Source organism: Cimex lectularius, unplaced genomic scaffold, assembly GCF_000648675.2.
Source record: "Cimex lectularius strain Harlan isolate CLEC.00 unplaced genomic scaffold, Clec_2.1 scaffold10, whole genome shotgun sequence".
Taxonomy (NCBI): domain Eukaryota; kingdom Metazoa; phylum Arthropoda; class Insecta; order Hemiptera; family Cimicidae; genus Cimex; species Cimex lectularius.
Window position 1 is genome coordinate 3,430 of NW_019392665.1, and position 24,672 is coordinate 28,101.

Genomic DNA, 24,672 nt, shown 5'->3' on the forward strand with positions numbered 1-24,672 from the left:
AATTATTGAGGGTTTAAATGAAATTTTAACGTCTTGACCGTTTGAGCCGACTCGAAGAGCCAGTAGCTGAAAAGTTTTTGATCCATAATCCAAAATAAATCAATATCCGTATTATATAATAATTAAAAACTGGTCAATTGACTATTTGCAATGGAATTCATTTAAAAAAAAGAAAAACCTAGACTTTTTAAACTAATAAATGCCAAAAATGATTAATACCTTTTTCGAGGATGAAAATGTGATGTCGAACCGATGGCCGCCACGAGAGAAAGAGGGCGAATGGCGGGAATATTACTTCCCAGTTCCCTCACCAACAGAAAATTAATCATACAATTTTCTCAAAATTAATGTAATGATTGAAAAATGTTTTAAAATAATATCAACCAAATATTGTAACTATTTTTTTTTTTAAATCAAGTCCGATTTTAAAAAAAAAATTAATCATACTTTAGTACTTTTAGAAAATACTTGTTCAAGCTGGCAGTGATCTGATAGGCTGATGATTCTCCGTTTAGAATTTGATTAACGATTTGAGTTTAAAAATAAATAATTAATTGTTAAATATTCCGTAAATTTTTGTGCTATTATTATTAGAAAGTATTTTAAAGTATGTAATGTTTCTTATTTACTTGGAAGTGTCCTTGAATCACCGGCCGTTTCCCGCCATTTCCATGGCGATTCAGGCTACAACTGACGGTCGAGACTCGGCTTTTTCACGGTGAGCTTTTATTTCGGAATATTATAATTATTTTCATTAATAAAAGCTGCTTTTACGTTGAAATCAAAGAAAAATCATTAATGAAATAATTTATCAATCATCGCCAGTTTTAAATATTGATTTGTTGGATGTTTTTTTGCAACACAGCGAGCCGGTTCAACCTCTCCGGATCGCCTGGTGACTGATAAAATTTCATTTTCGATTACCGATAAATCCAATATTTTTTCAAGAGGAGCAAGTCGGTTTTATGATTATCAATAAATAATGAGATTATTTCAATTAATTATACTTTTGATAGACCAATAGTCATTGGTTCGAATCTCGCTCGCAACACTAAAAAAGTTAAATTAATTTAGCGTTTTATCTAAGGTCTTGGTGAGATGGAAAAGTTAGTGTTACGAGTGGGTTTCGAACCCGCATCCTTCGGCCTGCCTTAACCTCTTGAGCTATTTTCTCAAGAAGTCATGATAGATCAAGTGGTTAGAGAAGTGGCATATTGACCGGATGGTTGTTGGTTCGAATCCTTCGCACAACACTAAAAAAGTATAATTATTTCAACTAGTTACGCGTTTTATCTAAGGCCTTGGCTGAGATGAAAAAGTTAGTGTCGCAAGCAAGTTGGATTAGAACACAACCTTCAGCTCAGTACAGTGCTACTCTAATCACTTGAAATATCGACTCACGAAGGCACAATATCTCAAGTGGTTAGAGCAGTGGTGTACTGAGCTGAATATTATGGGTCATAATGGTCAATTATGACTACTCAACATATATGGATTAAAAAATAAAATTAGTGTTTATGGCAGTTCTAATTTATTGATTGTTTTATTAATTTGGGTTTACTCACTGGTTAAGGCAGGGACATTTTCAAACAAATTGCGTATCACATGCAGTTGCACAATAATTTGCCAATGAATGGCAGTGTTTGATGCATTGCACAAATGATTGACTAGTTTCAAAAATGTTTGAAATCTTTTGTACAGTTTGCGTCGTGTAGGTACATGTTGCGCATTATTTTCCATTATTGGCTGGTATTCTTGATGGAATCTCCTAATTGTGTGTCTATATATGTGGTGGATATATATATATGTGGAAATACCATTTACCAAAGTTCTACGCAAGTATTAGATTCCATCCTCAAATAATTTTTGTAATCAAAGGGGGATAACTGTTGTTCTTGAATTAGGCTAAGGGTCGCCCTTTTCTTTTGCCATTCTATTATCCAAATTCTGAAGTTTTCTTTTTCATTTTCTTGTAAGATTGACATTATCTAATCATAATAATTGATGCAATAGCTCTTGGGGATATGGTGGTCATACAATTCCCAATTTACAAATAAAGTTTCAACAAAAATTTAATGAAATATAGGGGTGATGCAATGCAACATTGCGTGTCACTTTGTTGAGCATTTGACAATGTAAGGGCACCTTCAGATATTTACGATTACGATATGTAGATACATAAGGTTAGTATCTGTGATCTAGTAGCAATACATCGAGACGCAAACTCGCAACTAACAACTCCACCAGTTCGGGAAAATCTAAAATCTGTTTAAAACACCAACTTAAAGTCAAGTATTTTAGGTTGGTTAACGTGTTTTAAAAAGTTTTTTACATTTTGGGTACAATTTCTGGAGCGATCGGTATCTGAGACCTTGTAGCAATAGTCGAATACATTATTACTTCAACTCGTAACTACCACTTCCCCAGATAGGTGAACATCTAAAAACTGGTGAAAACATATACTTTTTCGAACTTTTTACGTATTTTACTTATTTCTTGACTTTTATATAGTTTTTGAACGTTTTTGCAACACATAATTATTTTATAAATTATACCTTTTATCTAAGATCTTAGTAGAGATGAAAGAGTTAGTGATATGAGTGGGATTTCAAGTCTCTAACCACTTGAGCTTTCGTGACTTCGCGAGTCAATAGCTCAGTGGTTAGGTAGCGGCGTATTGAGCCGAAAGTCACAATAGCTCAAGTGGTTCGAGCAGTGGTGTATTGAGATGAATGTTATGGGTCATAATGGTCAATTATGACTGCTAAACATATATGGATTAAAAAATAAAATTAGTGTTTATGGCAGTTCTAATTTATTGATTGATTTATTAATACTGTGTTTACTCACCGACTAAGGCAGGGCCATCCCAATTTTCAGAACTGACCATCACAATCTGGCCCTCCATCGATGTGTTAAAAACATTATTAAATAGAAATTGGTGTGCTAGAATGGCACAGAAGCACAAATGTATCAAGAACTCAGTTGTCAGATAACCCTTGGAGAATATAAATAGGCAAAGAGTGAATATTCCCACTCGACTAACAGTAGGCCATCTGAGGTTGACAGACAGATACTTTATTTCATATGTAAGGCATAACAATTTAGAAATCACAAAGTACAGAGTAAAATTTAGAATTAATGGAAGATAAACAGGGTCCTAATTTTCAGATTGACCTTACAATCCAGTCCCTAGATTCTCAAAATGCGATAAAGATGATTAAATTGAAATAGAGCATCGATTAGCTGGGGAAGGGGCCCTCGGATGATCTGAATGGGTGAAGAGGTCTCGTACTCACGTTTATAAGAATAGGTCAAACAGGGTTGACTAATTCTCTGCTATGTCCGGCATGAAAAGTTTACCCCAGGTCTTCCCTTCCCCAATTTTACTATAGCTTATCTTTTAACTAGTTGGATTAAAAAAAAAATTCTCGGTTCTCTTGAGGGAATGTAAGGAGGATTCCTGGCATGGAAAAACTAATGAAGATGACACTTTGCCTTTTATTTAATCAAACTTTCCATAGGAATAAATGAAAAGAAATGATTACAGACTGTTGGTTTATAAACACAGTAGATATATTGAAGATGTTTGATACATGTTGAAAAAGGTGGGACAGAATTTATTACATGATAGATTATTATAATGTAGAAAATATTTACTGTTATTTCAATGATTATTAACAAAAACAATTATAATTGGAGTTTAAACTGACTTTTGCATCTACAACAAAAGAATTTGACAATATAAAGTCAAAGTTTTTTTATTTCATTTTGAAATAAGTTCTTTTTATAATAATAACATGTACTATATAGTATGATTTGTAGCCTTTGCTATTGTATCAATGCTGTTAAAAATGGTCATTGTATTGGTTGACCAAAAGTTCATTTCTGCTGAAAGTTCAAACAAAACATACATAAGATTTTTTAAAATTATTTATATGGAGATTCTATTTAGTATTAGTACAAGAAATCATATTCCACCCGTTTTGTATGTATAATTATTATTTAATACAATTTTTTTGTAATCTGATTGCCAGTGTAAATTATTATTCAGAAATCGTGAGATGCGGTCTGGTGTGATGTAGGTTTCAGAAAAACATTTTCTTTATCGTTTTGATCTTTATTGAGATCATCTTCAGGGCCTGGGATTTACAATGAAGATGATGTCAATAAAGATCGAAACGTTGGCACGATAAAGAAAATGTTTTTCTGAAACCTACCGACCGCATCTCACGATTTCTGTATAATTATCGATTAACGGTCACTAATCACCACACACAGTGTAAATTATATTTTATTCATTTCTTGTGTTTTTCTTTTCTAGGTGGTGTTGTGTTGTTTTTGTATCTTTTTCCTACATTTTCACAAAGTGTGTTAAGTTGTTTCGCGAGTGTTGAACGGTGTGTAGTTAGCTGGTTCATTGTAGCTGTTTTAAGGAAAGGATTGTTGCCTTCAAAGGGTAAATTTCATTTATATAACAACTGTTTATGTAAGTTGTCTACTATTCTCTCATTTAACCTTAATTTTTTTCTTTTTCTAGGAGGGATTTACAAAGGGTAAATCAACTCTCTCTGCTGGCAGTCAGGTTAGTGAGCATGTTAGAATTAATATTTTATTATTGCCCCAGCAGCCAATATAATCCTCTCGGTTTAATACTATATGTACTATCTGCAAATTTTAATACAAGCAGTGTTTCAAAAGTAAAACCTATTACGGCACCTGCTTAGAAGGGTTAGAACTGACAAAAGTTCGGGTTTTCCCAACTAGATATTTTCAGATTGACACCTCTCTCTGTCGAAATTTGTAGGTCACTTTAGGTCACTGTTACAATTAATACAATTTTTTGTATGATCTCGTAAATAAGTTTTGTGTGTAAATTACATTTAATTTATTGTATGCTTTATACATTTCAGTTTTGTTTTTTCAAGGGTGTTGATCCATTTTTACATCATTGTTTTACATTTTCACAAAGTGCTATTTAAACAGTGCGTTAAGTTGTTTCGCGAGTGTTGAACAGTGTGTAGTTAGCTGGTTCATTGCAGCTGTTTTAAGGAAAGGATTGTTGCCTTCAAAGGGTAAATTTCATTTATATAACATCTATTTATGTAAGTTGTCTACTATTCTCTCATTTAATCTTAATTTTTCTTTTTCCAGGAGGGATTTACAAATGGTAAATCAACTCTCTCTGCTGGCAGTCAGGTTAGTGAGCATGTTAGAATTAATATTTTATCATTGCCCCAGCAGCCAATATAATCATCTTGGTTGAATGAATGAATTTTAATGGAATCGGTGTTTTCCAAAAATAAAACATTGCCTGCCTTACTTATTTCAGAAATAACTTAGAATGGTTAGAAGTTATAAAAATAGTTTTCCCAATTAGTAAAGTTTTCATTATTATTATTATTATTTTAATGAACTTTAATTGATACAAACATTAAATTTAGAAAAAATATTATACAAAAAAGGTCAGTTTTGTGCTAAAAAAAGTGGGGAAAAATCCAAGAATACTGTGTACATCGATTCGCATAACTTCATCTAAATGCCTAATCACAATAGTAATAACAATAATATATTCTCCATGGCGAAAATAGTGTGTCCACTTTTGCCAATTGAGGAGGCCCCATAGCCCCCTCAACTCTGCCTGAGTGGCACACCTGTATGTGGAGACAGTGTGGTTCCTCAGCCTCCCGTTGTTCCGCGTGTGTTGAACAGTGTGTAGTTAGTTGGTTTATCGTAGCTGTTTTAATGCAAGGATTGTTGCCTTCAGAAGGTAAGTTTTTTTTAATATAACATCTACTTTTAAAATCTGCCTTGTCTCTAATCTCTGATTTTAACTTTTTTTATTTTTCCCAGGAGGGACTTGTGTAATTGTATGTAAGTGTAATTCAACTCTTTCTATTGGCATTCAGGTTGGTAAGCATGTTAGTATCAATCCCCTAACTCTTGCTTATAAACTACACAATTCAGTTCTTATAATTTAAATAAACATACCAACTTAGTTCTCTAACAATTTCTATCCCTACTTATAAACTAAATAAATTCACCAATTTAGTTCTTTAACAAATTTGCATTTCTATTTATAATTTACACAACCTAATTCTTGGATAATTTCTATCCCTACTAATCTATCCCTATCCTAAGTTGGCTTATTCCTTGAGGAACGTATTATTCAAAATTCGCTGCAGCCTCAAAATCGCCCTGACTGTTCTCCAATTCTCCCACCAGCTGACTGACAAATCTGTACTTACAGAACCAAAGCACTAGCATATTTCTTGGTTACTGTATTCCTCTAACTTCCACGGCCGCACCAGTTCTCTTCTTTGCCTTGGTCCCAGCGGACTCTGCGCTGACTACCACAGCTGCACCAGCTCTCTTTACTGACTCTCTTCTGACTCCTGGCCAACTCCTATGGATTCTCTTCTTCTCTTGGCTGTGTCTTGGCCAACTCCTATGGACTTGGATGTCAGCCTTTCTCCTGGCTGACTCCTACTGTTCAGCTCTACAATAACTGCTTCTCTCACCCGTCAAGCATAGGAAACATTGTTATAATTCCTTGTGACCCGATTTGCACGTTTTTCTTCCCCACTTTGTTCTGCTTTTCCATGGGCTCCAGCATTAGCCAACGCTAGGTGTTGAGCAATAAGGCCACTTGTCCAACAACAGTAAATATTTCCGTGGCGATCGCCTGGGAATGACCCATATTTCTGAATCATAAACACTAAGGTGTTATTATTATTAACAGTATGCCTAATAGGTGCACAGAGGTTTTAGCTAACAGGACATTATGCAGGGTATTAATTGTGTAAAAAAATTATTTTGTCAATTGAACAAAATTATGAAATTAAAACCTTTTATTTTGATATTTTTCAAAATCACTTAATTAAATTTTCCTTCTGTGAAAAATATAATTACTTTCTAATAAATTTTAATGCAATTTGTAATAAAAATAAAATAAAAATGCTAGAAGAGTAAATACTACAAAATTGGCAATATCCCCATTCATCTTTGAGCAGGTAAATCCATACGGTTGTGGAGGTAAATAATTGAAGTAAAAACCAAAAAATTTGAATTTTGGCGGTATTGTCTTCATTGCCGATTTTGGAACCAATTGTAAGTCAGAGAATACCGGGGAGGTTATAGTTCTGGTGTATTTTCTCCTTCCCTAGGCTAGAATGAGTACTTTGCAAAGGGTGACCGTGAGTATTTTGATTATATACGTTGCTTACTTATTTAAAAAAAAACAAACTAATATGTTATTATTGGTAATTCAATGGTAGTGGTGTTGATAATAGATTTTATTTAATAGTTCTGATCAGTAGTTAGGATCTTGAGCCTGACATCCATCAGATCTGAGGGCACTTGACCTGTTGTTATATAAATGCAGTCAATTTAAGTATGTTTTCATTATTTTAATAAGGAAATTGTCTGATAGAGTCTAGTTAAAAATTCTATCGGTCTATATAATTCAATGGTAGTGTGGTACTGTGGCGTTGATAATGGCTTGTAAGCGTAGTACAGTCCTGAATTAACCAGATCTTGAGCCTGATTTAAATTGGATCTATACATTATATAGTAATCGACCATGTCGTGGAGTAGGAAATAGCATTCCCTGGTCAGGCTATGTAAAATATCTGGGCTTAACAATGGATAGCAGCTCGACGTTCACCAGTCATGTGGCAGATAGAATAGATTGTGGAAAAACTGTTATCAGGCTGCTGTTTCCTTTACTCCTTGAGTTCTTTTAACAAAAAGTTCCTCTACAGCAGCATTGTTAAGCCCAAGCTTCAGTATTCATGCCCTACTTGGAACATCACTTGCTGGACAAACCTCAACATACAAGTGATCCAAAATAAGTTTTTGAGGTTTGTCACCTCCCTGCCCAAGATGGACAAGTACTTCCATAAGATGACCAAAATGAAGACCATTGCCATGGAGGTGAAGTCAAGAACATTACGTTTCTTCAGCAGATCTGCTGCCAGCGGGAATGCCCTATGCAGAGAAATAGAAGCCTATGACCTTAATAAGCGCTGGAAGCACCAGTGTGTAAAGAACATTCTGCTTTGAGACTGAGCTGTGATTTTTATGACATTTGTGATACTCCATTAAGTGCTGTGATATCCCTATAATTTCTGGTCCGTAAATGTTCATAATCTTTTATTTATTATATATTAACTTACTTAGGCCCTCAAAATCTATTTTGTGAATTCTCCTGGCTAAATTAGTGAATCTTTTAAAACTTTTCCCCACTTCTCAAAAACTTCACTTAACCTCAATTTAAACAAAATAAAGACTTTCTAGTTGTAGTTAAAGTGGCAAGTGGCTCTGCTGCCACTGTCACTCATATTTATAATTATATACTAACTGTAATGTATTGTTTAATAAAAATAAATTTAATTTGAATCTAATCTGTTTATTTTAGCAATGGAATGCATTTACGAGGGTCTGGCATCTGTTCGATGCTAAATGGCAAAATCCTTTCGACTCGGCAAAAATAATAACAAAGTATCTTAAAGGGACTTACAAGCCATTTTACCATCCTCTCAGTAAGTGGTTTTAATTCTAATTAATAGATTTATATTAATTTCTGATGGTTTACAGATCGATGCGGCGACATGGTCGTCGTGATTAACAGTAAGGATGTGGCTTTGCCGGGCGATGAGTGGCGTAAGCGAGTCTACTTCCACCACACTGGCTATCCAGGTGGTGCGACATGGACTCTGGCTTGGGAGCTTCACGAAAAAGACCCGACGATGGTGATATACAAGGCGGTGTACAGGAGTATGAAGGGAAACCTCCAGCGTCGTTACACGATGAAACAACTGCTCATATACCCAGATGACAAAGTCCCCGAGGACATCATGGGGAACATAACCAACCAGATACGAGGCCTGCGGCCTGTACCAAAGACACTGCCCTCGTATGGTGAAAGCGCTAAAGACTTCCCGCGTATCTGGACACCACCTAAGGACTACATGCCCAAATAATGTACAAATTTAGTTACCCTCTTGTAAATATAGCATTTCTACTTATGTTTCAAAATATGACGATAAAAAAAGCTTTTATTTTTGTCAGTTAAAATTGAAAATACAAATGTGGGCCGACTGACTGTAGTCAGAACGTTTCCACAGCTGCAAAGGGCAGATATGATTACTCAATACTGTAATAACATATTTTCTGACCAAACTTTGTACAATTTCACTCATTTTTTAGTAAAATATCTTGATTTGATGGATAATCATGATCAATAGATTCAAGTGATACGCTTCAGTTCTACCATGGAGCTTATCAGACACTACATAATAACATAGTTTCTACCTTTAATTTGTACACTCTTACCCTATTTTTAGTTTTAAATCATGAAAAGATTATTAGATCATGTTTTGTTATCGAATATAGAAGATGAATGGTTCATAGCGGATTAGTGAATCGTTCTTCGACAAGATTCGAACAGAAAGTAGCATAGCTATAGATTTTTTATTTTAACATTTGATCATGATTTTATGACATTCATGGACAAGATTATCACGGATGCTATATATCAAATCATGAATTGAATGTAGACAATCATGATTTTTTTTATTTTTTATTTTTTTATCGTGATTGCTACCAATTATGCACAAGATTGCTTGGATGTTTATATATATTTTTTTTAATGTTCGATCACCAATCATGCGCAAGATTATCATGGATGTTGTATATCAAATCGTGGATTGAATGTAGACAATCATGAAATTTTTGTTTGTTTGATTGTGATGGCCACCAATTATGCACAAGATTGCTTGGATGTTATACATCAAATCACATTATCACATGTGGACAATCATGGCCGTTAGATATTTTTTGGGTAACATTTGATGGCAATCATGCACTAGATTTTTCAGTTATACAAAAAATCACAGGCATGGATAAGTGGCAAGTAAGAACTCTACGACAAATCAGAGATTGAATGTGGACAATCATGGATATTAGATTTTTTATTTTAACATTTGGTCATGATTTTGTCCACATGATAGTTGATGTTATTCAATAAATCATGGACGATAGCTAATTGGATGCTTGTAACCTACTTTCCTGATTTGAAGCCTACTATGTACAAAATGATAAGGTGATTGTAACTATCCCCTTTTATTTCTTTTGCTTGGAAATAATTTTAAAAAAATAATAATAAATTGAATGGTCTTTACATAATTTTTTTACATAGAATATGAACCTGAAGTCAAAATTTTTTTCAATGTTTCAATTTTGAATATGGAATTAAATTATATAACTTTTTTTGAAGATTTACTTCAGACACACTTTTCTTGTAGAGTTTGTCATTTAAGGTTTTAAAAAAAGTTCAAATTTTGTTTATCTCAATTGTCATTCATTTTCCTCCTAGTAACTTTAAGTTACTTGAAGTAATTGAATTAGTAATTAACTTAGTTACTTGGAGGTAAATGAATAACAATTTAGATAAATAAAATTTAAAATTTTTTCAAACATTAATAACTCTTAAACGTCAAACTACACAAGAAAAGTGCCCAAAATAAAATCTTCTAAACTGTCTTGTAGAATTTAACTCCCTATTCAAAATGATACCTTCCCATTTGGAAAAAAGGTGCTTAACCCTCAGGACATACTATACATGGAAAAAAATTTAACTTCAGATTCAGATTCTACATAAAAAATTATGTAAAGACCAGTCCATCCATTAAATTATTTCAAAACAAAAGAAATAAAAGGGGATAGTTTATAGATAATTACCTGGTATATTTTTTCTAATGTTTGAGCATGATTTGTCACAAATCATGTACAAGATTATCATGGATACCATATGTAAAATCACATTGTCAAATGTGGACAATCATGGATATTAGACAAAAAAAAAAAATTGGATAACATTTGATCAAGGTTTGATAGCAATCATGGATTAGTGGAAAGTAACCATCCCTAACCATTATTTACTTTAGACATTAACTTTTTCAACTTGTATTTATTTTAAATGATACATTTTTTTCTTCTTTATAATAAAAAAAGCAAATAAAGAAATTGATAATTAAGTATAGACTATTTAGCAGGGACGAGGAATGATGGGATGTCCTTTCCAGCTACGACCTCTCTCTGTATACCGTCCTTGGTGATTACGCCCATACGGATGACACCACCTGAAGAACCATCACGTCTTATTGCAAGTGCGATGGCTGAAAATTAAAAATAAATAAATTAGTATTTAAGATATTCAGTTTGTTGTAAGTGTTGAACCTTGTTTAATGAACGCTTTGCATTCTTTGGAGTTCATGCCTTCCCTGTAGTTGGCGTCAGTAAAACCGTATATGTAAGTACTGCCCGAGCCACCCATAGCGTACTTCTGTTCAACGCACATACCTCCCAATGGGACCATGTACACCTGTCCACCTTTCACCCTGTCCCACCCAGCGACGATGATCCCGGCGGTGAGCTTGTTGCGGTAGTTGTAGCACAATTCACGGAAAAGAGCGGCTGCTGTCGATACGAGCGGCTCTTCTCCTGTCTCCGACTTGTAGAAAGCAAGATGGTAGCTCACTATATCAGCGACGGCCTGCGTATCGGCTGCAGCCCCTGAACGGCAGCAGTAGATATAATCGGTCACCTTCGTAAGCTTATCAGATACACGGTTTGCAACATATGAGCTTCCGACGCTCGTCCTGGAATCCGCTCCGATCACAACACCATCGCTGAACGTGCATGCCATAATCGTAGTCTAAATATCAAATCATAATTGTAAGAAACAACAAAATCCATCTCAACTTTCATGATCTTATTATTACTTATTACATACCCCGGTCATGACTGGTTCTTCCACCGCAGCAGGAGCACCGAAACGATCATGGTAGTTCATTACTTTAGCCATGATTTATTTTTTTCCCCTATTAAATACGATCTAGCTTAAGGCTGTGACTTGCGTCTATACGAATTGTACGCGGATAACCAAGCAGAAGGTTCTACGTGTAACAATCGATTCTCACTATTCCACTATTCATCATGATTAACTTCCACGCCTCTTCATAGATAATTTTTGCGCATGATCATGATTTAAAAAATCCGCCAACTAGAAATAAGGTAAAAACTAATAAAAAAAACAATAAAGGTTTTTAAATATATATAAAATTTAGCGAATTGTCGACCCGTCGTTTCAAATTTCGAACTTACAAAGATCCCGATGATCTTTTACTCATGATTTTTATAGAATCAAGATTGAACTGATTTAGAAAATGAACAAATTTGTGTTCAATACGAAATAAATTTAAAAAATCAATTCAATTTTACTTGTAAAAGTTGTAAAGAGCTATTATGTTCGAATCTTCTCTATGAACGATTCACGGATCAGCTAAAAACCGCTCTTTTTTTCTATGATCGATAACAAAACATGATCTAATAACCTTCTTTTCATGCTTCTCCATCAAATCATGATTTCAAACTTAAAAATAGAGTGAGATTGTACAAATTATGGTTTGATAATATGTTATTACGTGGTGTTTGATGACTTCTGTTCTGAGCGAGGAGCTTTGAACGAGTGACTTGAAACTTTCATAGATTTTTAATGATCTAATGGTCTTCTTTACATGATTATCCATCAAATCATGATTTTAAAATTAAAATAGGGTGAGATTGTACAAATTATAGTTAGACAATATGTTATTATCAGGAGGTTGATGAATGAGCTGTTTTCTGAACTAGCCAAACGAATCGCTTGACGTTTCATGAATATTTAATGATCCAATGATCCACTTTCCATGATTGTCTATCAAATCATGATTTTAAACTTAAACATAGAGTGAGATTGTACAAATTATGGTTAGAAAATATGTTATTATGCGGAGTTTGATGAGCTCCTTTTTGAGCGTGAAGCTTTGAACGAGTCAGTTGAAACTTTTAAGCATTTTTAATGATCTAATGTTCTTCTTTCCATGATTGTTCATGAAATTATGATTTTAAACTTAAAAGTTGGATGAGATTGTACAAATTTTGGTTAGAAAATATGTTATTATGCGGAGTTTGATGAGCTTCTTTTGGGGGTGAAGCTTTGAACGAGTCAGTTGAAACTTTCAAGCATTTTTAATGATCTAATGTTCTTCTTTCAATGATTATCCATCAAATCATGATTGTAAACAATTGTGCAAATTATGTTTAGAAAGTATGTTATTATGTGAAGTTTAATGAGCTTATTTTTGAACGAGTCACTGGGCTTTAATGAATATTTAATGATCCAATGATTTTCTTTCCAAGATTGTGGAGTTTAATGCGCTTCTATTAAAACGAGGAGCTTTGAACGAGTCAGTTGAAGCTTTCGTGGATCTTTAATGACCCTCTTTCCATGATTACCAATCAAATCATGGTTTTAAAGTAAAAATAGAGTGAACTTGTGCAATGTAGGTTATACAAAAATGATCCAATGATCTAATCATGATCGACGTAACCTCATTGCCACCGAATCATAAGTTAATAAGTACAAAAGCTTAGGCGCAGTTGGGCGAAAGTGGACTATAAAAACGGCCAATTTTTCCCCATTGGGTCAGATTCTCCAATGAAGGATTATCAAGTATTTAATGTGATTTAAGGGTTAGGGAAAATTAGAAAGAAAAATTTGTGAGCTGCCCACCTTAAGGGGTGCGATGCCAGATGAGAGGGTATGGTGTTAGTCGCTCTGAATATTTAAAAGGGTATGCGGATTTCCGGTGTTTTCCCACCCCTTTTCCCACCCCGGCAGTCCAACGCGCTTTTTCCACCCTGGCCGCGGACGACTGCAAACACCTAGGGAAAAATTTATGCCCGATCGGTTGGGAAAATTCGTCCGTGTCTTATGCTGTCAGGTGGACACGGTCTGAATACGGCGAACAGGCTTGTTTCAATAGCGCGTCCGCTAAAGCCGGCTGAAATTTTCATGTAGGATTTTTTTATTTATTTTTTTTCCGAGGAAAGTAGAAGGTCCGCGGTGATCCTCTGCTTCATAACTGGACTTAACGACTCGAAAGTTTGAAGGACCAAGAAGGAATCGTGAATTTTTTTCAACTGTCTGAGAAATATGGAGGGAAATAAAACTTATTTAACCTCAGGAAGCAACCACTAGCAAAACACAATTGGGATGGGTTTAGTACGATGGATGTGTGAGGTAATTCAGGTTATTTTATCTAAGGAAGGTCGGATAGAGTTGAGGCCAACTATACGTCCAAGGTTATCCACCAATAAACCTAGGAAAAATTAAAAAATCCTGATTATTTATTATTTCAGAAACGTTATAATAGACTTTACATTTCATGAGATAAGAGGGTATTTAACCTTAATTGGAACGGCCTAGGTACATAGGTAACCACTGTACTTCTGTTTAATTAAGGTTAAATGCAGCGGTTAAGAAAGTGTGCGGTTATCAGGATATTTATATCATCGGAAGGTCCAATGATTTTGAGGTTAGGTTATCGATGCCTCCAAGGTGATCCTGTAGAAACCTAGGAAAACCAAAGAAAACGTACTTCATTATAGGTTATCTGAAAACCTTTAAAAACTGACCTTTTCAAGAAATGTAAGCTATCTTAATAGTACGAGGGAAGTAAGTGACTGCAGTACAGCTCGATTGGGGTTGGTTTGTTACGGAGGTTGAGAAAATGATGTGAAGTTATACATGTTATTTTACCGTAGGAACGTCGGATGATGTTGGGGTTATTGAAATGTCCAAATTGATCCTCCATAAAACACCAGAAAAATCCAAACATCCAGTTTTACTATTGAGTGTTTGTGAAACTTAAGTGACTGGACATTTCGTGAGATGTAAGGCTATTTAAGCTTAGTAGGTGTGAAAGATGTAAATGACTATACAGCTATTCCATCATCGGAAGGTTATTTTGTTATTGGAAGGTTCATGTTGAAATTATTGACCTCGGTCGTATCGATAACTTCAACATCAATTAACCTTTCTACGATAAAAATAACGTGAATAACATCACAATTTTACTCAACCACCGCATTAAACCAATCCCAATTGTGCTTTTCTACGGTAGTTATTTACTTCCCTCATAGCTATGAGGTTAAATAACCTTATATCTAATGAAATGGCTAATTTCTAATGATTCTTACATAGTCAATAAATAAATCAGGTTTTCTTGAATTTTGCTAGATTTCTAGAGGATCACCTTGGTCGAGTCGATATCCTCGACACCAAACAACCTTCCAACGATAAAAATCCTATATAACCTCACATATTTACTCAACCATAGTTCTAAACCTTAATTGAGCATTACTCCAGTGGTTACCAGTGTGCAAACGTCATACCTATTAAGGTTGAATAACCTCCGCATATCTCACGTGTCCAGTCTGTTACGTTTCTCAAATACTCAAATTAGGGATTACTACTTTTTTTTAGGTTTATCAGGTTGCTTTTTAGGTGTATCACCTTGGTCGTGTAGATGACCTAAACTCTATCCGATTTTTCCTAGATAAAAATAACCTGAATAATCTCACAGTTTTATTCAACAACTGCACTAATGAATCCCAATTATGCTTTGTTACGGTAGTTACTTCCCTCATAGTTATTAAAGTGAAATAATCTCATATCTCACGAAATTTAAGATCTTCTCAAATACTCAATAAAAAATCAGGATTTCTTAATTATGCCTAGGTATTTTATGGATAAATTATCTATATAACCTCACATTTTTACTCACCCACACTACTAAACGTAATTGAGCATTCCTACAGCGGTTAGCTAAGTAACAATATAATACCTATTAGTTTGCGATGTGGTTTCAGGTCAGTTCTGGTTTGACCTTGGTCGCGTAGATGACCTCAACTGTAACCGACATTCCTGCAATAAATGTCACCATGTTTACTCATCCATCGTACTAAACCAACTGAAACTGAGCAGTACAACAGTGGTTACATACTTAGGTACTAAATAAACTTCCTTCTTCGCGAAATGGCCAATCACTAAGGTGTCATAAATACTCGTGGTTTCTGGAGGATTACCTTGGTGTCAATAACCTGAACATCATACAAACAAACCTCCTACGATAAAATAATCTCACAATGTTTACTCATCCATCTTAATAAACCAACCCATATTAAGCTATACAGTGGCACATACACCTTTCTCAACTGCTAAGGTGAATTAACCTTATTCCTCAAGATTATTTGGCCACTCTTGATAGTGATAATGAGTTGTACCACAGCCGTTACCTACATCATACCTTTTAAGGTTAAATAACCTTTCTTTTTACGAAATGGTCACTAAAGTTTCTTAAATACTCAATAGTAAAACAGGACTTATGGATTTTTCGTCTGTGATTTCTGAATGATCACTTCGGACGCATCAATAACCTCAGGGTCATCTGACTTTCCTAAGGATAAATAACCTGAATAACCATATTTATCTGTGTTACAGTTATTTACCCCTCTCATAGCAGCAGAAGGTTTATTAACCTTATATATCATAACAATTTAGGACAGACAAAAGAGGTCTATCCTCAAGTAACTTTTCCCATAGATTTTTCTAGCATAGAGGCCGAATAATATTGTGGAAACGAATTGAGGACAATTTAGGTTAGTTCTGAAATGGTAATTTATCTCATTTTCTCTTTAGATTTTTCGGCTGTACGACAGCTAAAATAGAGGACAAGACAAATGAGCCTTTTTTTTAATTGGTAGTGTTAATTGGGGTGTAGTCTCGTCGTATTGGGGGCGTTGACGGAATAGAACCGAAAATTTTGAAAGTTCGTCCTTTCAAATTTGATTTTTTTTTTAAAGATGCGATTTTTAAGCCGGCGAAGCCCCTCTAACGCACATACGCACACGCACGCAAGTTTACAAGGTTCAGTAGAAAAGGGGGGCGGGAGTATGTTTCAGGATCCCCACCCCGTACGGACGGGCAACGGGGGGTCCGTCGTGCCATGCCGGCCCGTCTTCAGTCTTCAGTCGGTTTCGTGTCATCGGAGGGTCAATTTGTGCTTAGAGGTGAGTACAAAGTAACCCGGGGTGAACCGGAGGGTCTCAACACCCTCGGTGACTGTCCCAAGACCGGCCTTTTATCCTCAAAGAACCTTCTTTTTCAATTTTTATTGTAAAAATTTATGAAATTTAATTTTTTTAGTCGATTCAAATATTTGGATTTTTCGGAGTCAATATTAAACAAACAAAAAAAAATTATTTTCTGTGGATCTTTTCGGTTCGAGTGTGATTTTTGGTCAAGGTTTTGTCAAGTAAAACTAACTAACTAGATGTTTAAAAAATATATTCTTAATATTTTATTTAGAGTATTTTTGACAATTTTTGGCCGGAAATTTTCCGGTTTTGCGAGCCGTTTTGTAAAGGGGTACGTGCTTCTGGCGCCAACTACCCCCAAAAGCCTCTCAGCAGATTCGCCCATTTTCAACACCCTAGAGGTTTTTCTTCTGATTTTTTTCCAGCCGGATTTATCTTTTTTCTTCTTCTCGAAAGGAAAACGCGAAAAAAAACTAAAACTTTTTCGGGTTTTGGACGTTTTTTCCATGCCCGAAGAGAATTTTCCCGGGAAAATTTTCTCTTTTTTAATTATAAATTTAAAAATTTTAATTTCCCTTCTGTTCTTTTCTTCCTATTTCAAATACCGACCTCAGCAGTACACGGGGGAAACGCTGACCCTATGGGAATTTATCCTAGACCCGATGAGCTTGCAATATACAGGGTGTTGCCGGTACGACAAGCCGACTTTGGTAGGAGTTGATTTCATTTTGTATATTTCCTCTCTCCTTCTCGGAAACGAACAAAAGGATGATCCTTAATTTATATTTAACAAAAAAAAATATAAGAGCAAATTATAAATTTTGTGATTTAACATGGGGTGAGACGGTTTAAAAGACGGCCTGTGCAATTTTTCCGACAGATCCGATAAAGATCCTTTTTTTTATTATCTCGATCTGTTTTTTATTTATTTTAATTTAAGAGTGTTTTCTGAAATTTTGATGGAAGGTAAAACGGCCGAGAAAATAGACCGGCTTCGAACCTGTTTAGATGCCTGTCAGTCAATTCTTTCTTTACCAACAACCAAAATCACACTAAAACGTTCAGAAAGAGCTTAAAATAGAGGAGTATACATAAACTTTCTCTTGGACAAAATTCGGGCGAAGTTATTTAAGTTAGAAGCCAGGTATTTTAAGTTTTACCTCTACGATACTACGATAAATAATATTTCCTTGGGGAAATGACCCTGCAAAAATTAACTATGTGGCAATGGACGGCACGCTGCGGACCCACAATGCAGAAAAGTGGAAACCAGTCTTTTCTAATTGTTTTGATCTTTTTTTAAATTATTTTTTCCCAGATCAGATTCTGAGAGACTTTTGGTGGTCTTGGGTGGTTTTCGTAATTTTCCCCGTCCCTAGGATTTTTTTTGTTTCATAATTTTTTCCAAAATTCATATGGTAGGATTTTCCCCCGAAATTTTTTCGATTTTTACCCACCCTCACATTTGACAATTCCTCCTCGAAAAGGCATTAGAGTAATGAGCGTCCCATTTTTACGCCTCCCCCCCCCGCCAATCCGAGGAACCACGGCTTTTCCAGAGAGTCCACCCCGCCTCGCCCCCAGACAGGAGTCTGGAAAAGTCAAAAGTGCGGATTTTCAACCCCCTTTTCACCACCCTGTCTGGAAATCCGTCGAAGTTTCTAAAGAAAAAGGGCCCATTAGTTTGATTTGTTTTTCATCTCCCCCCCCCCGCAAACCGTTAAAACACAATCCCCGAGGGGGTGTTATTCCGTTTAGAAATTCCACCCCAAAAAATAAATTTGGCATTATTTAAATAGTATTTTGTTTTTTCAGCAATGAGGAAACCCTTACTGCTCTCATGGGCGTTCTGCCTGCTCATCGCAGCCCGCGTGGACACCGGACGCGCTTTTAACGTGAGTACTAAAATTTTCACAGATTTTTCGTTTAATCTTATCTTTAATACGATAGAGTGTGGTAAATCATAAGGTCCATGGTAGAAAGTACCCGGTTGATAACTGGTCACATGGTGCATATGACACGAGTGGGACGTGTTTTTGGTTTCGAAGGGCTTTTCTTACACCGAAGACAGGCTTTTCACGTTCCAAGGGCATGAGTGTTCCGTCTTGAGATGAAACGGGTCAATTAACCCTGTTATGAAGTTTATGAGGGGGCGCCCAGGCGTGCTGAGCATGTTTGCCTTCTGCGTTAAGGCCCCGCTCGTTATTAGTCCTGATAAAAAGACCGGCCGTTGTTAAACAGAAATGAATTAAGCAAATATGACTCTTTTTTTATTCTTACACACAAAAACGAAAAAAAACGCGAAACCAAGTCGCGACAAATTAACCGTTGTCATCACAAGGATTAACATGTCGTCTTTATCTTCAACATTGTCTCCATTTTTTCTCTCATTTTATTGCACAAAACTCTTCTCTTTTTTTGTATTTTTTTTTTAAATTTTAAATTACACTACACATATCTCATTATCAACATTGTCAATTAAGTACACTTCAACAATCGTCAAGTTGTAATTGCCCGGTTGATAAGCTTGGCGTCCTGGAAAAAAAAACCGCGCAGGCTTGTCTGATGGTCGTATCGCAGCCTAGTACTACACAGCAGTCAGTTTCGTCCTTTGGTCCAACTACAGCCGTCACACTGTAGACATAGTCCAGCTATTGCCACTTGATAGTAGACGATGGTGTCTTACGGCTGTATCGCAGTCCCTATGGTAACTTGTGGTCTCTCTACTGTCACTCCATAGTAGAAAGTATCTTTATGTCGGTGGTAGCAGCCACTACACGGTAGACTGTAGGCTCTTGGGGTCCCATAATGCCACTACACAGGAGACAGTGGCCTCTTGTGGTCCCTCTACTGTCACTGCATAGTATGGAATGTCTTTATGAAGGTAGTATGACTGCCACTGCCGGTAGACAGTAGGCTCTTGTCCCGTAATGCCAATCCACAACAGACAGTGGCCTCCTACTCACTGTCAGTACATAGTAAACAGTGTGATTATTGGTTATTGCCCCATAATGCACAGCAGCAGTCTTCTCGTCCTTCTATAGTCACTGCATAGCAGAGAGTGCCTTTTAATGGCACTACACAGCCGACTCTGATCCGATCCCAACTGACTTGCGTGGTCTTGTCCTCTCAGCGGTCTCGACCTTTTATCCTTTGAGCATCTAACTTGGTTGACAAAGCGAGCACGAGCGGACCTTAAAGTTCGGGCCGGGCGTCTTAGAATAGAAGGACCGCGTCTGACTCACCCAGTTGAAATGTCACTCGGCACGCGCCCGGTCACTATCACAACGAATTCCGAACGACCCAAAATGAAACATCCGCATTTTTCTTCTTTTCCAATTTTTCTTTTTTTTTGATTTTCGAACGGTGGTTGGAGGGGGAGACTTAAACATTTTGGTACAAATTGGGCGTCGGCAGTTTATTACTCACCCGACTCCTCTCTCGTTTACTTTATGTTAATGGGACCAAAGTTGAACGCACTCTGTATCATTTATTCCGATCATCTCTCCCTCAGCTATGGGCGCACGAGTAATTTTAATTTTTAAGCCCCTTTCCCTTTTATCTCTCTCTTTCTCCTAGGTTTTTTTCTATTCCCTTCTCTCAACAATCATATGGGGGACAAAAACGCCCATTACTCAAAAGTCTTTCGCAACCGGATCAATCAATCATATGAGTCACAGTGCAATCTTGATCGTTTACGATTCCGCCCGATGACACGTTTCAATTAAAAGCGAAATTGATATAGGAAAACATTCGGATATGGTTTACAAACCGTCTTAATTAGAAATGTTTTGTTGATCCAAGTTCTTCCAGGTCCGCGGGCTTGTTCGTTTCCGGATCGTTCAGAACCAGATCGTTAAATTTTTGTTCGGACGTTTTCCCCTAGGAAATATTACCTATCGTAATGGTAAAAATTAAAATCCCGGGCTTCGCACTTCAATAACTTCGCCAGAATTTTGTTCAAGATAAAGTTTATGTACGCTTCTCTATTTTAAGCCCTTTCTATATGGTTTAAGCGGATTTTGACCTTCGGTAAAGAAAGAATTGAGAGACTCGCATCTAAACAGGTTCCGAACCGGGCTCTTTTCTAAGCCGTTTTACCCTCCAACAAAGTGGAAAATGTCACAAAACACTCTCAAATTAAAAATATACAAAAAACCAGACGGATTATTTCACGGGCATTTGGGTTTATCATAAATAAAAAGAAACGAGTCTTCTTTAATGATGAACGGGGTCATCGAGATGCCCTATCTCCTGGGTCCTGCCCAGGCCCTAATCGCTAACAGTAAAAGGGACATATGTCTGTCCTTCCTTTATTAATAATAAACGCAGAGATTTTATAAAGATAGTGGGACGATTTTTAAAAAATTACACTCCATTTTACCCCTGAAACAGTGGGAAAATTCTTTAGAATTATTTATATTTGAAAAAAATGGGAAAAGTGATAACAAAAACGGTTTTAAAGTACGTTCATATCCATTAAAAATAGATTCATGATATATACCAAGTACCAACCTACCTTATCTCTCGTCGAGAAGCGAAACGCCACGGACCAATTTGTCAGATGTGTTAAACAAGATTACAGTCTGTTAGAAAAAAAACCGGTAGTAAATGTTCAAGGGTGCGCTCACCGTGTACGATTTGAGGGGATCAAGCACGGGTCGTAAATCTCGTGGGGGGTGGCTCCCCGTGCAACAGGTGGCGGCGTCCGTTCCGGAAACAAAGCCCAAAGCACACAATTGTCACCCCGGTTTAACCCTTTAGACCCTCCACCCACCCCTCCGACCTTTACCCCACCGCGGACTTAATTTAAACGTTCAACCCCCTAGCACTTTTAAAACTTCATTACCTCCCGACACATCGCACGATTTATAATTGGGGGGGGGGGAGTTGGCTTTTATCCTTTTTTGTCACGGGTGGGAAAGGGTGTTCTACACCGTCTCATCAATCCTTAGGAGGTGGACCCCAAAAACGACGAACGGAGTGATGGTTCCATGTTTATGGTACACATAACCTTAAATCAATGTAACCTTCCATTTCATAACCTGGTTTATAACCTTCATATCTGATATTTGAGGTCAATATCTATTTATATGCGTATTATTTTAATTTGATTTTTATACTTTCCGTTTGGTTGGTTTTAAGCCACCCTCCATTCAACTGGAAACTTTTCGTTTTAAAACCCTACGTCTACGGGAGGGGGTCAAAATTTTAATTAACTGATGATTTTAATTGAAATTTCATCCATCAACCCCCTTCAGATTGGGGAAACTTTTTAATGGGACCTTTTTGACCTTGCGTGTTAAAGGACATAGATAGAGTATAATACGCATGAAAAGAACCTTTAGGAAAAATTACATTAAGTTGATTTATATGAAACAGAAATATCCGTTAGTTTGGATGTCTTACGAATGAAGTCGAATGGGCTGAACTCTTCCTCGCGTACAATTACTTGAAAGGATCTGTAGGCGTTTATTTGACTAGCGCCGTGCTTCCAAGAAGATCAGTCCTGACCAGAACACCTCTACACTTTCAAGAAGATCAGGCCTGACCAGAACGCCTCAATACTTCCAAGAAGATCAGGCCTGACCAGAACTCCTCTATACTTCCAAGAAGATTAGACCTTACCTGAACCCTTCTGTAATTTACAAAAAGATCAAACCTGTCGTGAACTTGTCTAACTTACAAGAGAAGGTCAGCTGATCTGAACTCCTCTGCATTTACAAGAAGAGCAGGCCTTACCTCAACCACTCTGTACTTCCAAGAAGATCGGAACTGTCCTGAACCCCTCTGTATTTTCGAGATCAGACTTGACATGAACTCTGCACTTACAAGAAAATTAAACCTGACTAGAATTCCTCTGTATTTACAAGAATGTCAGACCTGATCTGAACTCATATGCACTTACAAGATAAGCGAAACTGACCGGAACTATTCTGTACTTCCAAGATGCTCAGACGTGACCAGCACTTACCATTGAGAATTTCCCAACTTTTTAACATTGTTCTTTCATATCACATATGGGTCTGTCATTGTGCTTTAAGTAAGTCTGTCCACCTTCTTTCTTAAATATGCTAGTTGGTACCGTTTTCTTAGTCTCTATGATTACAACGCAAGGGTGCGTGGTCTTATATGGTACAATGTTTTTAACACTTTCGGTTTTTTTGTCATGAGGATGCTGATACCTTTTATGGGTTTTTAAAGTTGAACGCGTGGGTGTAGATGTGTGTACGTTAGACTTTCACTTCTTTATATGTTGTTTCTCACGACGTGCTTTTAATACAGTCGGAGACGGTTGGGAGTAGTGAAGTCCCCCCGGGACGTAAAGGAACTTTACACAGAATGTAATTTATGATTGATACCTCGAGTTAAATTCTCCACGAGGGGAAAAACTGGCCGGAGGTCCCACCGGGGTCGTAAACGCTTTTCGAAGCCCGAGCGCGGATTTACGCTCGGCAATATCCTTAATGATAAGTTTTCTACCGTCAGTGAGGGGGGGAGAAAAAAGACCCCGGCAAAGGACTTAACGTGGGCTTTAAAATTAACGTGACCTCCGTTGTCTTTTTTCTCCTCCATCTCGCTCGCTCTCCGGCTCTTTCGTCCTCCAACTGGAGATTATTAATTCAGAACTGTTTTCTAAATAATCCACTCGGATTATACATTCATCCGCGAAGATTCCTTACTTCCATAGATTCGGAATTTTTCCAAGTATTTTATCGCGGAACGTTACGGACACCGAAAGCATCCCCCTGACCTCGCCCTAGATCTGGCGTGCGGCTCGCCGCGTCTCGCTTTGTCCCGCCCCCGGCCTTTTTTTAATTCTTCACGGCTCATTGTCGACCGCCCATGGTACAATTACACGGCAACGTCGTCTTAGAACCGGCAACACGTGTCATACCCTGGGAACACGTGGTGACGGGACGTCTCCCTCCGGCACGTGAAAGGCTCCCTTAAGACCCTGAGGACCCTTATTATGCAAAATACCGGCTGTGGTGTACTCTGTATATCCCTGAAATGACAGCATAAGAGGCAACGTTTTATACAGAAGTACACAGAAACGTATCGTATAAAGATCAGAAAACGTGGTAACGAAAACTGCTCCACTGAAATTTCTGAACGAAATGTAGACCAACATAGCAAACTGTGTAGTGGCGGTGGGGTAATTACTAGACGCCATTGTCTACCAGTATAGTGGCAATAAAAAGACCGCAAGACGACACTGCCTACAACGTAGTGGCAATAGAGACCATAATACCGCAAGGTCCACTGTGAGATACGCTCATAATAAGGCACTATCTGCTGCGAACTGTCCTTAGTCAAGGCGCCCCTGGGTTATCAGGACTCCAAGCAAACTATGTCTGCTGGCAAACTTACGGTAGAAATTAGACAAAAAGACAAAAGTACAACGACAGACCTGGATGATATATAAAAGAAGGATATAAAAAAGATGTTAAATTCTGGACGATAAGTACTGGTCAGGTTTGATCTTCCTTAGAAGTACAGAGGAGTTCTGACCAGGCCTGAAATTCTTGGGTGTACAGAGAAGTTCTGGTCAGGCTTGATCTTCTTGGAAATAGAAAGGAGTTCTGGTCAGATCTTATCTTGAACGTACAAAAGAGTTCTGGTCGGGTCTCATCTTGGAAGTACAGAGAAGTTCCTATCAGGAATGATTTCTTTACAAGTATA

The 24,672-nt window shown here is 36.9% G+C and overlaps 3 protein-coding genes and 1 long non-coding RNA gene across 11 annotated transcripts in view; 3 read left to right on the forward strand and 1 right to left on the reverse strand.

The window, feature by feature from the left end:
• Positions 1–645: 645 nt before the first annotated feature.
• Positions 646–5,070, forward strand: LOC112126294. Its single transcript, XR_002909881.1, has 3 exons — positions 646–718; positions 4,325–4,459; positions 4,541–5,070. It is a non-coding gene; the product is annotated as an uncharacterized LOC112126294 (long non-coding RNA).
• A 2,020-nt stretch (positions 5,071–7,090) lies between these two features.
• LOC106667437 (39S ribosomal protein L13, mitochondrial) lies at positions 7,091–11,145 on the forward strand. Of its 2 annotated transcripts, XM_014395392.2 has the most exons (4): positions 7,091–7,196; positions 8,420–8,543; positions 8,599–8,985; positions 11,055–11,145. In XM_014395392.2, exons 1-3 carry the CDS (start codon positions 7,173–7,175, stop codon positions 8,982–8,984), a joined length of 534 nt encoding a protein of 177 aa, XP_014250878.1. In that variant the 5' UTR covers positions 7,091–7,172; the 3' UTR covers position 8,985; positions 11,055–11,145. The 2 variants fall into 2 exon arrangements, with proteins under 2 accessions (XP_014250878.1, XP_014250877.1); XM_014395391.2 differs by lacking the exon at positions 11,055–11,145 and having other exon boundaries at positions 8,599–9,307.
• On the reverse strand, positions 10,964–11,962 carry LOC106667436 (proteasome subunit beta type-6). The gene is made up of 3 exons (XM_014395390.2): positions 11,798–11,962; positions 11,242–11,719; positions 10,964–11,180 (listed from the first exon to the last, which is right to left on the reverse strand). The coding sequence occupies exons 1-3, from the start codon at positions 11,867–11,869 to the stop codon at positions 11,047–11,049; spliced, it is 684 nt and encodes a 227-aa protein (XP_014250876.1). The 5' UTR covers positions 11,870–11,962; the 3' UTR covers positions 10,964–11,046.
• Positions 11,963–16,866: 4,904 nt separating this feature from the next.
• LOC106667332 (basement membrane-specific heparan sulfate proteoglycan core protein) overlaps positions 16,867–24,672 on the forward strand; it is a 130,115-nt gene continuing 122,309 nt past the window's right edge. For all 7 annotated transcript variants that reach the window (XM_024225098.1, XM_024225100.1, XM_024225103.1 and 4 more), the window contains exons 1-2: positions 16,867–16,959; positions 18,802–18,881. In XM_024225098.1, the coding sequence (XP_024080866.1) occupies positions 16,896–16,959; positions 18,802–18,881 (144 nt within the window). In that variant the 5' untranslated portion in view covers positions 16,867–16,895. The remainder of the gene's footprint in view (positions 16,960–18,801; positions 18,882–24,672) is intronic.

What these genes read in the sequence shown, in the direction of transcription:
- LOC106667437 (XM_014395392.2), top strand. Translation starts at nt 7,173, where the DNA reads ATGAGTACTTTGCAAAGGGTGACC. An exon ending in GTACTTTGCAAAGGGTGACC is followed by an intron (nt 7,197 to 8,419) that starts GTGAGTATTTTG and finishes TGTTTATTTTAG; the next exon opens with CAATGGAATGCATTTACGAG. An exon ending in GCCATTTTACCATCCTCTCA is followed by an intron (nt 8,544 to 8,598) that starts GTAAGTGGTTTT and finishes GATGGTTTACAG; the next exon opens with ATCGATGCGGCGACATGGTC.
- LOC106667436 (XM_014395390.2), bottom strand. Translation starts at nt 11,869, where the DNA reads ATGGCTAAAGTAATGAACTACCATGATCGTTTCGGTGCTCCTGCTGCG. An exon ending in AAGAACCAGTCATGACCGGG is followed by an intron (nt 11,720 to 11,797) that starts GTATGTAATAAG and finishes TTTGATATTTAG; the next exon opens with ACTACGATTATGGCATGCAC. An exon ending in CAAAGCGTTCATTAAACAAG is followed by an intron (nt 11,181 to 11,241) that starts GTTCAACACTTA and finishes TTTAATTTTCAG; the next exon opens with CCATCGCACTTGCAATAAGA.